This window comes from Sinocyclocheilus rhinocerous, unplaced genomic scaffold (assembly GCF_001515625.1).
Source record: "Sinocyclocheilus rhinocerous isolate Xijiao unplaced genomic scaffold, SAMN03320098_v1.1 scaffold513, whole genome shotgun sequence".
NCBI lineage: Eukaryota > Metazoa > Chordata > Actinopteri > Cypriniformes > Cyprinidae > Sinocyclocheilus > Sinocyclocheilus rhinocerous.
In genome coordinates, this window is record NW_015656019.1 from 901802 (window position 1) to 918714 (window position 16913).

At 35.3% G+C, this 16913-nt stretch overlaps 1 protein-coding gene across 1 annotated transcript in view; it reads right to left on the reverse strand.

The window, feature by feature from the left end:
- Nucleotides 1-16913, reverse strand: part of LOC107719234 (inactive heparanase-2-like) — a 79667-nt gene that overhangs the window by 28392 nt on the left and 34362 nt on the right. The window contains exons 4-6 of the mRNA XM_016526611.1: nt 9157-9330; nt 5426-5597; nt 1915-1962 (exon numbers count right to left, since the gene is read on the reverse strand). Coding sequence (XP_016382097.1) covers nt 1915-1962; nt 5426-5597; nt 9157-9330 — 394 coding nt within the window. The remainder of the gene's footprint in view (nt 1-1914; nt 1963-5425; nt 5598-9156; nt 9331-16913) is intronic.

Genomic DNA, 16913 nt, shown 5'->3' on the forward strand with positions numbered 1-16913 from the left:
TAGTTTTTTTTTTTTTTTTTTTGTTAGTAAGCAATTAGTAGGAGTCGTAGCAGTAGTAGTATATAATTTTTAATCTGTTTAAATATATTTAAAATATATTAATAATATTATAACAATAAGTTTGCATAAAGGGGTTATAATTATACTTATAATTATAAATATACTCTTATATTGAAATCAATTTACATGTACATAAAATAATATAATAACATAATATTATTTTACATTCTAACCGTTATATAGACAGATGTGTGTTCATATCAAATGCACCATTTATTTTAATTTTTTATTACATTTTAAAATAGAAATGTTTCGCTTGAAAGAATGCAAGGAATGTTAATTGTTTTGCTAGTTAGAAGTATTACTGAACATAGGCAACTGTTGACGTCTTTTACAACACTTCTCAGTTATGCTACTTAACCAGATTAGGAAAAATGGCTCAAATTAGAGGCCTGCATGTGTTTGCTGGGAGTGTAAATTTACCTTCCAGCACATTATTCCACCTCACAGGTGTTAGAAATTGAGGTGGAGGTGGGGAACAACAGAGCAGAACGACAGACTTTTTGTACTGCCAATCAACAAAACAAAAATATCACAAAACTATTGTGCATAACAAATTATGAAATTAACAATATCAAAATTTCATCAACAATGATGGACCTAAACCTATAGAAGCCTGTTTTTGCCACTGAATAAAAAAAATAAATCTTACAAAATCTCAGAATTCTAACTTTTTTTCTTACAATTTTTTGCAGCTTTGGTGAGCACAAGAAACTTCTTTCAAAAACATAATAATAATAATAATAAAAACAATCTTACTGACCCTAAACTTTTTAAACACACACACACACACACACACACACACACACACACACACACACACACAGAAAAATGGCTCAAATTAGAGGCCTGCATGTGTTTGCTGGGAGTGTAAATTTACCTTCCAGCACATTATTCCACCTCACAGGTGTTAGAAATTGAGGTGGAGGTGGGGAACAACAGAGCAGAACGACAGACTTTTTGTACTGCCAATCAACAAAACAAAAATATCACAAAACTATTGTGCATAACAAATTATGAAATTAACAATATCAAAATTTCATCAACAATGATGGACCTAAACCTATAGAAGCCTGTTTTTGCCACTGAATAAAAAAAATAAATCTTACAAAATCTCAGAATTCTAACTTTTTTTCTTACAATTGCGATTTTGACTTTTTTCTCAGAACTGTGTCATATAAAGTCGCAATTGCATGTTTTAAAATAAGAACTGCGAGATTTAAACTCACAATTCTGAGAAATAAAGTCAGAATTGCAAAATATACATAATCTTGCAATTTATATCTCGCAATTCTGACTTCATAACACACAACATCGCAATTGTAAGAAAATATATATATTTTTTCCAGAATTGGACTTTATAACTCACAATTGCGAGTTTATATCTCAGAATTCTAAGAAAAGAAGTCAGAATTGTGAGAAAAAAAGCCAGAACTACAAGATATGAACTCAACACAATGCAGTACTAAAATAGATTATTGTACTTAAAATCAAACATTAATGTCCAACAATGACCAATTATGAAAAACAATTTTGCTAATAATGTTCTAAATCTAAAAACAGCATAGTAACTTTCTTTTTTAAAAGTGACTAGGTCTATTTATTTTCCTCTCCAAACCAAACACGAATATATGGCTTGTTGCATTTTTAATATTTGTACTTTTGCATTGTTTTCCCCATGATGTATCAGAACAGTCCTGTGACTTGAGTGCAACTGACACTTTTGTATTCGCATTCTGTTTTGTTTCATACCACAGCAATGTTGTATTACGTCTTTAGAAGGATGTTCTCAAAGTTTCCATAAACAATAGGGAATAATAAAAGGTTATAATTTAAAAAAGGTAAAATACCTACTGTTGCCACGTTACTGCGTCAACCACAGAACCACCGTTTTTCATAAACCTATAAAAGAGACAAAAAAAAAGTAGTATCACTATATATCAGTATGGTTAAAGTGTATGGAAGGTTATTATTATAGCATTGGAAAAACAGCTATTTTATTCTGCTCCGCCATCATAAATGACGCTTACACAGAAGAACTGACAGCCAAACACACACGGCTAGGTGTCTGTTTATTTCGCCACTGACACTGATCTCTCATGCTGTGAGTAAATTTGTGCAGAGAGGAGTTTACCAGGGAGCTGAGTAATCTTAATCAAACGAGGGAACAAAACTCCTTATAGGGAGCTAAGTTTCTAAACAGTTATTCATGTGATGGCAGATTCACACAGAAAAACAACGACCACACTTTTCTCTCCAAAACTCCATGCCGTCCTATAATTCCCCTCTCGTCTCCCTCTCTTTCCCTCTGTCTGACTTCTGAGTTAAAACTGCATTTATCATTTCCATCTGAACGAGACTGGTAGCAGCAAGGGGTGGCGTCTCGTTCTAAGGAAGACCTTCGACAAAGCATTTGTGGTTGTAATACCAAGTTTCATTTCAGCCTGCCAAAGTTATGACTGCACAAAAGCCCCCGCAGGAAAACACAAGGCAGCTTATGGCAGATAGTAAAGGGATGCACCTAAACCGCACAGTACAAATCACACAGAGCAGGATGGACAGATAGCTCAAATGCTGAGAATTTTCGGCCTGCCCAGGATTTCCTTATTGAAATATAATTTACTTGAAAAGCAACACTGCATAATATATTGAGGCTTCTAGTGATTGGTGATATGACCAAAATAGTATATCACAATATGAGTCATTTTATTTCACGATCACAATATAGTTGTTAGAATGGCAACATTTTTAAATGACATTGAAATTTCACAATTATGCATTCTATACAATACTAGCCTAACTAATACAAATAAAAAGAACTCAAGCTTACTGGAGACAAGTAAACAGTCAGTAATTAAATAACACACAAACTAAATCCAAGTCAATTTTGTCATAGTTTTTTTCTTTTTTAAAGCCTAAATCTAAAAAAAATAAAAAATAAAAAATAAAAATCACAATTACGAGAAATAAAATCTTAATTACCTTAGCTTCCAGAGCAATCAGTCATTTTTCATATTTTAAAATGTAATAAAAAAAATAAATAAATGGTGCATTTGATATGAACACACATCTGTCTATATAACGGTTAGAATGTAAAATAATATTATGTTATTATATTATTTTATGTACATGTAAATTGATTTCAATATAAGAGTATATTTATAATTCTAAGTATGTATATAACCCCTTTATGCAAACTTATTGTTATAATTGTAGACAGGGCCTGCTGTAAGCCGCTGGTTGCAAGAATGAGGAAGCTCTGGTCAGGCACTGACAGATTTATGTCTGGCTCTGTCACACTGGGATTACAACCAATTAGAATCCACTCACAAAAGCCATTATTCTACAAAACCAGTTTTCGAAGAACAGCACAAAAGCACAAACAATGTTAAATGAACACTCACAAATGAATTCCAGAGGTATTTATCTCACACGTCATTACAAGACCAGAATTAGAAAAATGTGGTCTTAATACTAAGCACAACAACACTGGCACTGCTTTAATAAGCTCCTGTCATAAAAATATATGTGTTTAGAAGCATAAGGCTGGCAGTGTTGCTCAAACCTTCTTTTAAAACCACACACTGAATGATTAAGACAAGATTCTCCTTTTGAAAGGAAATTTAAAGGGACTTTGGTCATAGGTTTTTGATTTTTTGGTTGTTAATTAGAAACGGCTGATGTTCATGATGTTCATTTCTGTTAGCAGTTTTTGAACGTCCTTATTCTTCCACATTTTAATTCACAAACAAATGACTCCTATGAATCATTCAGAAAGACTCACTCACTGAATCAATCCGAATGGTTCTTGATTTACCGACTGCAAGTTATTACTTCTATAATGTCTTGCTGGAAACAAAAACTGTTACTATGTTGCACTTAATGCTCAAAATTAAAAGCTGCATTACTGAAGCCTCTGTGCTCTTGCAGGACAGAGTGGGAAGAACGAGTAACATGCAGGTGGAACATTGCTCTGTCACGCCATTAATAGAGTGACACTTTATTTATCTGACGGTGAGTTTCAATGGTGCTACAGGCCCCTGGACTAACAATCCACATGGAGCAACGTAAACACAACTCAGCTATGTGCTCCGCCAGGCAGGCGGACAGTACTGCGCTTTCTTAAACAATGTGCTTCAGAGATCTCTTTTACGAGCCATTAAAACAAGTCCAACGTTAGATAAGCCTATCTGCAAACACCATGCCATAACCGGTCATGACACCTTTCCACATTGAAAGTGCAAAACGCCACATGACATGACAACCACAGCCATTCAGAAACATATTTGAGACTTCCATTAGTAGTCGTCACATCAGACCACTGCTCATCTACATACAGTTAAACTGCTTAAATTACCAGCATGAATATCACTAAACTGTCCTTTTTTTAAATAAATAAATAACCAACAGCCTTTAGTTACATGACAGCCAAGAACCGTTATTCACTCCTTGCTGAGTAAAAATGATGTCATCTACATTACCATTCAAAATTTTGGGGTCAGTAAATTATATATATATTTTTTTTTTGAGAAAAAAATCTCTGAAGTTCCCCAAGGCTATGTTTATTTAATCAAAAATAGAATATTGAATACTGAATAGAACATTACTGTAAAAACAGTAATATTATTCAATGTTATTATAATTTAGTTACCATTTTCTATTTTTATTTATTTTAAAATGAAATGTATTCCTGTCATGCAAAGCTGAATTTTCAGCATCATTACTCCTGTCTTCAATGTCACCTGATCCTTCAGAAATCATTTTAATATACTGATTTGCTGCTCAAGAAACATTTATTATTATCAATGCTGAAAAAAGTTGAATTGCATAATATTTTTGTGGAAACTCGTACTTTTTTTTAGGATTCTTTGATGAACAGAAAGTTCAAAAGAACAGAAATATTTGTAACATAATAAATGTCTTTACTGCCACTTTTGAGTAATTTAATGCATACTTGTATGAAAAACATGAAAAGAAATTTCTTTAAAAAAAACTAACCGTAAACTTTTAAAAAGTAGTTTATATTCTTATCCATATTTCCAGACGAGAATGTGTGCAAAACTGTAAATGCATATACATGCTAAAGGCTTCAAAGCTAACAAAAATGGACTCACAATTTTCATATTCACAAATATATAAAATGTGTTAAACATAGTTGACCGTACAAAATGTCTGACAGCATTATCAAAATATCCAGAAAATGTATTAAACCAACACACAAGCAGAAACCTGTGGAGTTTTCTGCACAGTTCTGCAGGAACAGAGTCGGTTTATAATTTATCACTCTCCACATACTGTCAAACACATAAATAAGTGCATACAGGAAGGCCCTAATAATTTTTGAACAAATAACAGAGACACTCACCCATCTAGTAACAGGATTGCATTTTTACGAGGATGGCCGATGTTGGGTCCGTAGAGGTTCGCTCGGCTGTAGAAACGCACCGACTGCAGTAATGTCCTCAGAAGAGAGTAATCCTGAGCCAGACGAGAGCTGTTAACTGATCGAGCAGCCATTGTGCGGTAACTGTTGGGCTCTGTGAAGGGAAATAAAGACAAATAATGCATAATAAGACTCTGGTTAACTAATTAATGATGACTGATTCATTTAACGGGAAAAGTCTGGGGTAAGAATTCTGACTCATATTGCATATTGCAATTCTGTTTTTCTTTTCTGCTGCTAAATAAGAAAAAAAAGTAAAACATTTTTAATAATAAAAAAAAGGTAATTGAGACTTTTTTTTTTGATAAAAGTCGCAATTTAGGTAAAAGTTGCAATTTAGCTTTTTTTATTTTAAATTTTTATTTATTTATTTATTTATTTTATCCTGTGGCGAAAATAAGCTTCCATATATTTCTTAAGCAGTCGTGCTGCTTAACATTTTTGTGGAAACCATGATACATTTTTTTTCAGGATTCTTTGATCAATAGAAAGTTCTTTTTTCTTAATTAATTAAATTAATATGCAGAAATGTAAAATGTCCATTTTAATCATTTTAATGCATCCTTGCTGAACAGAAATAATATTTTTCTTAACTTATCTTAATGACCCCACATTTTGAATGGTAATTGTTTTTCTGAGGTTAACAATTGTGGTCAATAGTATGGAAAACAGCTGTGTGAAGATCCTTCAAATAATTCTCCTCATCTGTTCCACAGTTTTATAATGACAGAAGTTGTATTTTCGGGTGAGCTATTCCTTTAAGACTTCTGAAGCAACCTGACACCCAATCACAAGTGAATATGCAAACTGCCTTTGAATTACGACCTATATTCTGTCAGGACCACTATCGTCAAAATGATAGACACTTAGCATAAAGTTTGGTTTGGCGGTATGGTTCTGTTCTGGGCAAAAAACTCCCTGCCCATCCATGCAGCCTGTCATGAATGAGCAGGGAGAGCAGCAATAATAACCCCACTAGGGTTAACAGAACAGAACAAGGCAGATATCATTAATGTACTTAATGATATTTAAGTGTAACACTTTATTCAAGATAAAGGAGTCTGATTACCAAGGAATATCAGAAAGCTTGTCTGTCCTGAAAGTCCTGACTGTGGCGAAAGGTGGAGCTGGGGATGGAGGAGGGTAATTTGCTCCGGAGCAAGCTGAAAAGCTGCTGAATAATACTGAACAGAGTTTATATAGGAATGCCGTGATAGGTGTCGTATTCCTATAGGTAGATGTGATCAGCTGAGAAACAGCTGATGCAAGCTTGACTCACGTGACCTGCCAGAACTAACGCTAACGCTTAATTTGTGGTCAGCACTTTGTAAACTATTTAAACAAGGCAACACTTTGGGAGGTGCTCACTTGAAATCACAGCAAGGACGTTACAGAAGTCAAGTGGCAAACTTTATAAACATCACAGCCTGTGTGAGTGTGTGTTTGTGTCTGGGATAGAGATGCTGAGCTGTAGTGTCAATACAGTACCGGGCCAGGCAGAGGCCAGTGGAAAATATGAGGCATTATTATCCATTAAAATATTCTCCAGATCCTATCATTTAGAAAAAGCACAAAATAACACATAATCATGAAATAAATCATCACAGTGCCTGTGCATCACTCGGTGTCACACTGGCACGACCCACTCGATAAACATCCACCCCCAGCTGATAATATTTCTCTTTGCTTCATTTGGACTCTTTGTTCGCTTGAAATTGTTTGTTTTTGAATTAACAGCTCCACAAGATTTGATTTGGTAACAGCTTTCCTTCAGACGTGGTTATTGTTACAGCTGAAGTCAGAAAGACAAACATTCAAATGGCTGTTCCAGTAATAACATGCTATTAATAGAGTTAGTTAAATGAAAATATTCTGTTCAAAGTATGCCTTTTAAACTGGTATTATGTAACAGACATTAGATTATAATATTATTTAATTAATTTTCAATTACGTCTTACATTCAATACGAGCAGATTGTGCTGCTTCCTTTGGTCTCATATGACAGTCTCAGAACAAAAGCAGCGATCTGCATGTCTGCAGTTTTTCTATGCAAACATCTAGTAACGTTTTGACACATGCAAAATTTAGCCAATAAACAAACGATTAAGAAAATATATGGTCTGTGTACATTCTTAAATCGGTCTCTGGTATTTTTATAGGTTTAGTGTTTAGTATGGAAAGTGTGCGATATTTCAGGCTACACATGCTGTCAATAACATAGCTTATATTCTGTCTAATTTTATGAAAGGAACCAATATCATCATAAGATCATAATTAGTCTTATATCATACATAAGTCAAAGGTTTTACACTCTGTGCTGTTTTTATGTTTATAGAGAGACATTTGATACAAGAGCAACATGAATGGGGCAATTTGCAGCATGTCTGGCACAGGACAATAGATGAATGAGTGAATGAGTGCTTAGAGCAGATTACAAAGTCACCAGGTGTCCTTTTGGATTCTGTTTGTGAATTTGTCTCCTGACATAAGCCCTATTCGAATGGGATTAGTTTTATATGAAGAGGTGGGGTCATGTAATAATGATCAGAGCTTCCCTGTGATTTTGAAACCCATCTGAATTGCCCATGTCGGTCACTTTTACTGCGCCGGTAAAGACTGCTTCTATAAGAAAAATAACCATAATTCTCTATTTTCAGCTTTTGTACATCAAGCACTACAAGTGTCTCAAGTGGAAGATGGTCAATGAGAAGACACCAGAAAACAAAATACAGTTGCTGAGTGTGGATTTATGGGCTTTCTCTCAAATTTAGTATTTTTTCCCCCCTCAAACTCTGAGAGCATTTCTTGCTGGAACATAAATACATACATACATGCATTAAAAAAAAAAGATACATAAAACAGAGAGAGAGCGAGAGAGAGAGACTAAGGACAGTGACAAATAAACTTGTTTCAGTATTTCCTATTAATCCCATCATGTTTAATATTTCCTGAATCCTCTGCAGTGAATGGGTGCCGTCAGAATGAGAGTCCAAACAGCTGATAAAAACATCACAACAATCCACAAGTAATCCACACGACTCCAGTCCATCAATTAACATCTTGTGAAGTGAAACGGTGTGTGTTTGTAAGAAACAAATCTATAATTTCTATTTATTTCTCTCTAGTCCATAATCCATAATAATGCTTCCTTCAGTGAAAAAGTCCATCCCCTGTTGTCCTCTCACATCAAAATTCACCAACATATTTGTTTAGAACTGTTTTTCTTGTAATGCTGCTTGATCTGTGCATATTTCTCTCCTGATTCAGACAAAACTACTTTTTCACTGGAGAAAGCAATATTAAGGATAAAGGACTCATATTTTAGCTGGAAGCAACGATTTGAAGTTAAAAATGTCTTGATGGATTTGTTTCTTATAAACACACAGCTTGTGGATTACTTACATTACTTGTGGATTATTGTTATGTTTTTTGATGTTTCAAATTTGAACTCAGTGGAGTGAGTGAAGTGTCAAGGTTTGAACCTGTAAACTTTTAGTTACACAACGGCACACAAGTTAATCACTGCTAGATGGGATGGATGCTTTTTCTTTCATACATGCATGGAAGATGTAGAACATTCCATATCACAGACCGATATCACGTCAAAGATAATGCAAGAGATCATGTTTGAATCTGCAACAGTGAGGACTCACCATTGCCGAGCTCCCAGGAGATGTTGTATTTTTTGCCGGCGCTGTATTTGAGCAGACTCACAGCACTGGAGGTGTTCCATGAGTTGTCAGGGTTTCTGTGCAGGGCATTCAGCCCAAAGATCAGGTGCAGTCCCGCGCAGTCGACAAAGTTGTAAAGTTTGTCTAAAGACCTGGCTGGGAAAAAGCCAGACACAGCTGTAACATTGATACTTCTTTTTTATCATAATAACCATTTTATATTTTAGTTTGGAATTTGGACTTTTGTATATTGACAATAAAAAACATAATAATAATAATAATAATATTGATTATTATTAATAATAATAATAATTACAATAATAAATTATTTTAATAATAATAGTAATTATTATTATTGTAAATTCATAATAATAATAAAGGACTTATTTTTACTAAAATAAGTTGAACAAATTTATACTTTAACATTACCCTTTTAAATATTTTAAAACAAGAATACACATGACTGGATGAATTTGGGAAAACTTTTGCTCTTTTGATGCACAGGCTAAAAGCAAACATACAAACAGAGGAGATTAAAGGAAATAAAAAACAGAAATGCATCAAAGAAAGTTTTCCAATTTTAAATCTGCCAGACAGACAGACATGATAATTCTGATTTTGCTAATGGACAGCCGTTGGCTGATGTTTGGAAATTCTCTTTGTTAAGAGCAGCAAAAATAAACACAAATATTTCACTACCCTTTGACTTAATTTCCTGTGTTTAAAAGAAAGCAGATGAAACCAGGAGAGACGCACAAGGAGCCCCATCTTGTCAGTGATGAGCGATTCTAAGCTAAAGGTCATTTATAAAAAGTGGATACTCCATTATTGGTACCCTCAGTAATGCCTTTGGTTGATTTCAAAAGTTTAATCTACTATATATTTTATTTTAAGAAGCAATTAGAACAATTTCAAAGTCCCACACTCCTTCTGTCTGTGTTTATTAAATATGTTGGCTAATTTGATTATACTTCCATTTACCAATAAGAGTGTAGTACAGCTTCAGGGAACACATTTTATTGTGTTTAAACCCTTTTTTCACAAATTTCTCACCACAATCAGCACAGAAAATGTGAAAAAAACAAACATACAGAATCACAAAAATGCAAGCAACAGGCAGAAAAAACAACAACAGACTCACAAGAACGCAAGCAACAGGCAGATAACCAGTCAGCACAGCTGCTAATTTAAAGACAGAAATGGCCATTGGCGTGACTGCTAAACCTCAGTTTAATTGTGTAGTCATCGTTATAGCTTTCATCACAATTTTAAACATCACTAACAGTAAAGTGTAATTTCTGAAATAGCCTACGTAAATACTCTAATCACATGTACAGACGTACAAAGTCTCGTAAAAAGATCCAACACCCTGCTTCCCTGGGTACCAAACTATAAAAGCTGGTCTTTTAAATCAGCACTTTATATCAGCAGGGAAATGTTCCAATTACAGACTCGTTAAAATATTACCATACTGAGGTCAAGATTATGTTTAATTCAAACAAGCAGTCAAACACCAATGACAGACCTTTTATCACTCTTACTTATAAGAGTAAAAAAAATTTATCTAATTAATTACACAATGTGGCTAATTAATCAAATTAGCTTAATAGAAATAGCTTTAGAAAGATTTTTTTTCTTTTTTCATGTTCTTTTTTCATTTTTAATAAAATTAAGTTCTTTATGAATAGGCTATGTATTTTTGTAGGCCTATTTTTATTTTCAAATTCTTTTTAATAATATGTAAATATGAAATTACTTTTTTAATGATACTCTAAATAAGAAACTAAACCTGCCAGTAGGTGGCAGTAAATATCTTAAGTCATTAGCTATGTTTCCAATCAACCTGTTTTTTTTTTTGCACATTTTGAAGTAGCCTATCTAATCGGAAACGGGTGATGGAAACTAATTTGGAAAAAAAATCCCTTCTTTCGCAAAAAAAATTGTCACGCTCGCTTGAGGTATTGTGCGAAAAATGGTTCATGCGAACAATGGGAGATGGAAACGCATTTTGCGAATAAATTTCTCCATGCGCATTAAAAAGGTCATGTGACTTTGCGCGACGGGACGGCAAAACCTGACTAACCAGCAGATCGATCTCGTTGCACAGCATCTCAAATTATATTTTGGTCATTCTTAAATGCCCAAGCAAAGCCTGTCGTCAAAGTATTTCTGTATAATTGCCCCCGAACTGTCCTGCACGACTGCGTTTCCAAACAGCATGCATCCACCTCCTAAAGCAATGACCGCATTTATTGTGTTCGCACGCTCGAGGCGCAAGTAATTTATCATATATGTAAATTATTATATTCAGTGGCTTCTCCTACTTTTCTTAGTGATATTTTACCATACTGAGGTCAAGATTATGTTTAATTCAAACAAGCAGTCAAACACCAATGACAGACCTTTTATCACTCTTACTTATAAGAGGCTTTCAGACATCAAACAAACGCAGTTATATGGACTTGTTTACTGGAGTTAAAAGGCTTTTATACACCGTTTCCAAACAGCATGCATCCACCTCCTAAAGCAATGACCGCATTTATTGTGTTCGCACGCTCGAGGCGCAAGTAATTTATCATATATGTAAATTATTATATTCAGTGGCTTCTCCTACTTTTCTTAGTGATATTTAGTGTCAGTTTATCAGGAAGTGACGATTTTGTTCTCTTTAATTCGTTGGATGGAAACCGTGCTTATTCGCAAATGTTTTATGCAATATTCCAATTTTGTGCACAAGTTAAATTTGCAACTTTGGATGGAAACACGGCTATTGAGTCATTCATTCATTAGATTCATACAAACAGTTGATTCGTTCAGGAATTAAGTAGGACTAATGCTGAGTTCACACTGCACGATTTTCACTCTCCGACAGGTTTTGCGAAATCAGACAAATGCCCGAAATCGGAGGCAAATCGGTGCTATTTCACATGAGTGACAATCACGCAGTGTGAATTATCAAAGACGCAATGTCACAATCTGAGAGAAATCCTGATTCAAAATCCTGCTGTGTGAAATGAGTTCTGACTGAAAAATACAGGGCAACGGGAAGTTCGGGGAGGAGTTATTTCCTTATCACTTCTTGCGTGGGTTTGGTTGTGAAACGTAGCCTAGTTTGCCGACCATGCAGACAGATTTGTCGGCGATTCTTCCTATTGTAAAGTCCTCCTGTCACCGATCCATCGTGCAATGCGAACACAGCAACAACTGAATGCTACCCCAGATAGTCAACAACGGTGATCCGACGACTTTGGAAATCGTGCAGTGTGAACTCGGCATAAATTGCTGCACAAATAATGTGTGGACAAATAATGTGTCTGGGGTTATATTTTTTCTATTGACTATTATCAAAATTACTACTTCTAGAAACAACAGAAATAATAATAATAATAAAAATAATTATTATAATAAAACAATTAGGTTTCCAAAAGTAAGAATAAACTACGAATTCAAGTAAAATTTCATCATCTTATAAAAAGTGAGCCATCCTACTTTTAAAATCACTTGCTGTGACAACTAATAAAAAGCTTAGTATCACGAAATTCTTGCAAAACTTTAAAAAACATTATTGAAAGAAAAATAGGACGTTTCATATCATAATAAAATAAATTATTACACTATTATGGTCTCCGGTCTGAAAAAACCTGCAGGTGATTAGGCATCTCTTTATATTTACACAGTTTACTAATGCTGCTCAAATGTGCCATTAATGTACTGACACAAAAATATATAGTGTATTTTATACAAATACAACTGATGTAAATGACAGCAGATGTTATAAATAAAAAGAGTTAACAATGTTATTGAATAGAATATATTAAAACCGTTATTGCACGACATAGGCCTATTCTTATAGGCTACACAGACAAAACAGTCGGAGATGCGTTTTCTATTTTTTATGCATTAGTTGTAAATAAAGACTTCGCAAGTTCTCTTGTAAAACAAAATAATAAAAAAACAACATGGAATAAACTGTGTACAGAAAGCGAGTAAGGAACTCTCAACATTAGGCTATACTAAAAAGGTCAGTTTAATCTCGCAAAAAACTCCCGTTAATAAAAAATCTGACTACACTGCGCAATGAATCTCTTACACTGCATCTTTGTTGTTTATAATGAATTCGGTGCTTGCACGTACACCGCTTTTATTACTATTGCAGCTTAGATGTTCAAATAGCTGCAGTACTCCGACTTTGCCACAAGGAAAAGTGCGTACGCCTGCTCAGACCATGACGTGGCGGTAAGTACTTTTCCACGTCAAAGACCGTTTTTATAAATATGAACGTTGCCGTGGATTTTATAAATAAGGTCCCAGGATTCGGATGGCAGCGTTCACACTTACTCAAACAAACCGCACTAACAGAGCAATCACCAGGGTTCGTTTTATTCGAACCAAACATGACAAGTGTGAACACACCCTAAACCTCTCTACTTAATCGTCGGTCGCGCACATCCGCCATGTTTGTAGTTTTTTTTTTTTTGCGTTTTTTTATTCGTGTTTGTAGTTCTGAACCAAATCATTTGCCAAAGCGCACGGATCCACACTTCAAAAATCTACCCAAAATAGTAGACCATCCGGGGAGTTTTGGCATACTCTTTTCAACACACTTTGCTTTGGGACACACTTACTCTAATCTGACATACTATTTAGGATGGATAGTATGAATATCGAGACGCAGGGAATGGCTCTCTTTATGAATGGGCCAAATTATTGGTTCACCAGATTCCTTCAAAACACAGATTTATTCAGAAATAGTGTGTCAGTTGGAGACACACTACAGTTCTGCTGTGAATTTAATGTAATATTTGCATTGGCAAAACTGAGAAAAAACAGACAATACTGTGTCTAAAATCCAATATTAAGTTCATATTTATTGAACTGTTGTATAAAATCAATATCACATTTGCACTGTGCTATTTGGGACAAAAACAACAAGTGTGATATTGCATATATATCATATATGATATAAATATGAGACAAAATCTCATGCAGGGGCGTTTTTCCCCAATCTCTTGAATTTTAGGGTTATATAACTGCATTCTATAGGCTACATCATGCAGTGAGTTGTTGCCCTGCATCATGTTTGTCACCAATCAGCTGTGAGTTCGACTTGAAGCGGCGCTGCGCAGACAGATCGGTGTGTCTTTATTTAATTTAACTAATTTATTTATTTTTTTGCACAATATGTTGGACCGCCTTGCCATGTCTATGGAGTATTGTGGGAGTTCTGCTTGTTGTGCAGCCTTTACGGTGAGGTGATTAAAATGGTGTAGTATATCAAAGACAGGTGGATGGAAAGCAGGACTGTGCTGTCAGGACAGAGGAGGAAACAGATCCAGATGTGGATTTATTCCTCAGGTAGCCATAATATCCCTCCTCCTCATACTCTGGATCAGGTAGAGAACCAGCATGGGAACCAAGCTTTGTAAAAGCACGGCTAGTTGTGAATTTTTGAAATAATAATCACACAAGCAGGACTTTGAACATCAGCACGACTATTATTCAGTCATGTAAGCACAAGGTTGTGGTGCAGTTTTGTAAAAGAGAAGTAAATAAGTTAATAGGCAGTAATTTTCTTTCTAGACAATTTGACTAGCTTTCTCCACCAACAAAACTAGTTATGAAAAAAAACACTTCAAACACTTATAAATCAAACTCTACTCTCCAATTTGATTCCGCAGAGAACGATAGACAACAATAAATAGGCCTAGATAGATAGATAGATAGATAGATAGAGAGATAGGTAGGTAGGTAGGTAGGTAGGTAGGTAGAGAGAGAGAGAGAGAGAGAGACAGACAGACAGACAGACAGACAGACAGACAGATAGATAGATAGATAGATAGATAGATGGCTGTGCAGTAGTGTGCTTTTTTTCTTTAAGGAGTAAATCTCATTGATAGAACAGCTAGTTTTCCTAAAAGCAGCTTGTTTGATCAGTTCCATATTGCTGAGCTACAGTAATAAGGTAATTGGTGTGTAAGCAGCATCCTGAGCCAAACGCTCCCTAGAGCTCTGGACGGACAAAGAACAACAGAGAACTCAAGTGTTTCCAGAGACATCAGCTCTTTTTCTTTCTTTATTTATCCCTCACTTTCTCTGGCTCTCTCATTCTCTCGTTTTTTCTCTTTCTTGACTGTTTTACTCCTTATCAGTGGTAAATTTTAATAATGACCAATGTTAAAAAGACAAAGCCTACTTGGAAGGACTAAAAAATAATACTGACTTTGGACAACCTTAAAGCTTTTCTCACAGGTTAGCCTGCCAACTGTAATTCATTCTTTATCAGTAAATTAGGAATAAAACAGTAATATAGAATAACATGCTTACATGTTTTTATTATTATTTTACTCACACAAAGAGCCGATATCCAAGATCACATCAGATAGAGACATCATGTTTTGAATTTGATTTTAGTTGAGTAAAATGTAAAGCATTTAAACTCCAATTCTGTGTCACACAACACACACACACAGTTTGTAAGTGAAACAACAGCAGACTCACGCTGATGTGTTTCCACTGCATAACAGAACTGGGACTCCAGATAGAAAACAAAGCGATTTCTGCAATACTACATTAAAGGAATAGTTCACCCAAAAATGAAAATTCTGTCATGTACTCAAGTTGCTCCAAACCTGAGTTTCTTTCTTCTGTTGAGCATAAAAGAAGATATTTTGAAGAATGTTGACAGTAGCCATTAACTTCCATAGTATTTTTTCCACACAATAGAAGTCAAAATATCTATCAACAGACAAAAGAAACTCAGATAGGTTTGGAACAACTGGAATGTGAATAAATGATGACAGATTTTTAATTTTTGGGTGAACTATCCCTTTAAGTATTTATATTATTAACAGCCATAAATTGTAAAATGGTCGTCATGGGTGTGCCATTGAGAACTATCCAAACTAAATTGCCATGAGACCTAATTTAAATAAGGAGCAGGTACAATTGTCTAATCCAAATTGTAATTAATCTACACAGAACAAAACCAAAATTGTTGAAGAGAAAGTGTTACTGTGTTACTGTAAACACAGTTACTGTGTTTATAACTTGCATTAAGCACCACAGATGTCTATTTTTCAAACAATGGACTTCATTCATGATACACAAGCAGAATACTTTTTTGAAAATTATTTATAATGATGTTCTGATGTAAATTTTGGGTTCATGAAAGTGTTTGTATTTTTAAAATATCAGTAATTACACCTGCTCCCTGTCACACCCCTGTGGACTGTTGATTGTGGTTTCTCCCTCTGTGTCCTTATTTGGTTGTTCCTGTTCCTGTTGTGAATGTTACCCTGAATGTTGATGTCTACCCTGTCTGGATTTTCTGTTGTCAAGTCATTAAATATCCTTTTATTCGTCATCTTCATCTTCCTGCCTGATCTCTGGAACACCCTGCCCGTGACAGAATAACGCAGGAAGGCAAGACTCTCGAGGACCACACCAGACTGTTCCTGATGGTCGCTAACGTCACCAGCTATCCGGAAGTCTGAACGCCGAGTGCAGAGCGCGGTCGTCCGATGATGGTCCTCGGGAGGAATTCGCCGCCTTCGTGGAGTGGACTCTGGCGAGAAACGGGTCGCCCCTCACCATCGGCCCCGTGGAGGATCTCGCCAGATCCACTCAGGACCCAGAGCCCAGCCCACCATATCCCCGCGGTACGGAGCATCAGCCTGAGCCCACCGATGACGGAGAGCCATTTCCCGCCGCGATCCGCGAGCCAGAGCGAAGCCAAGCGA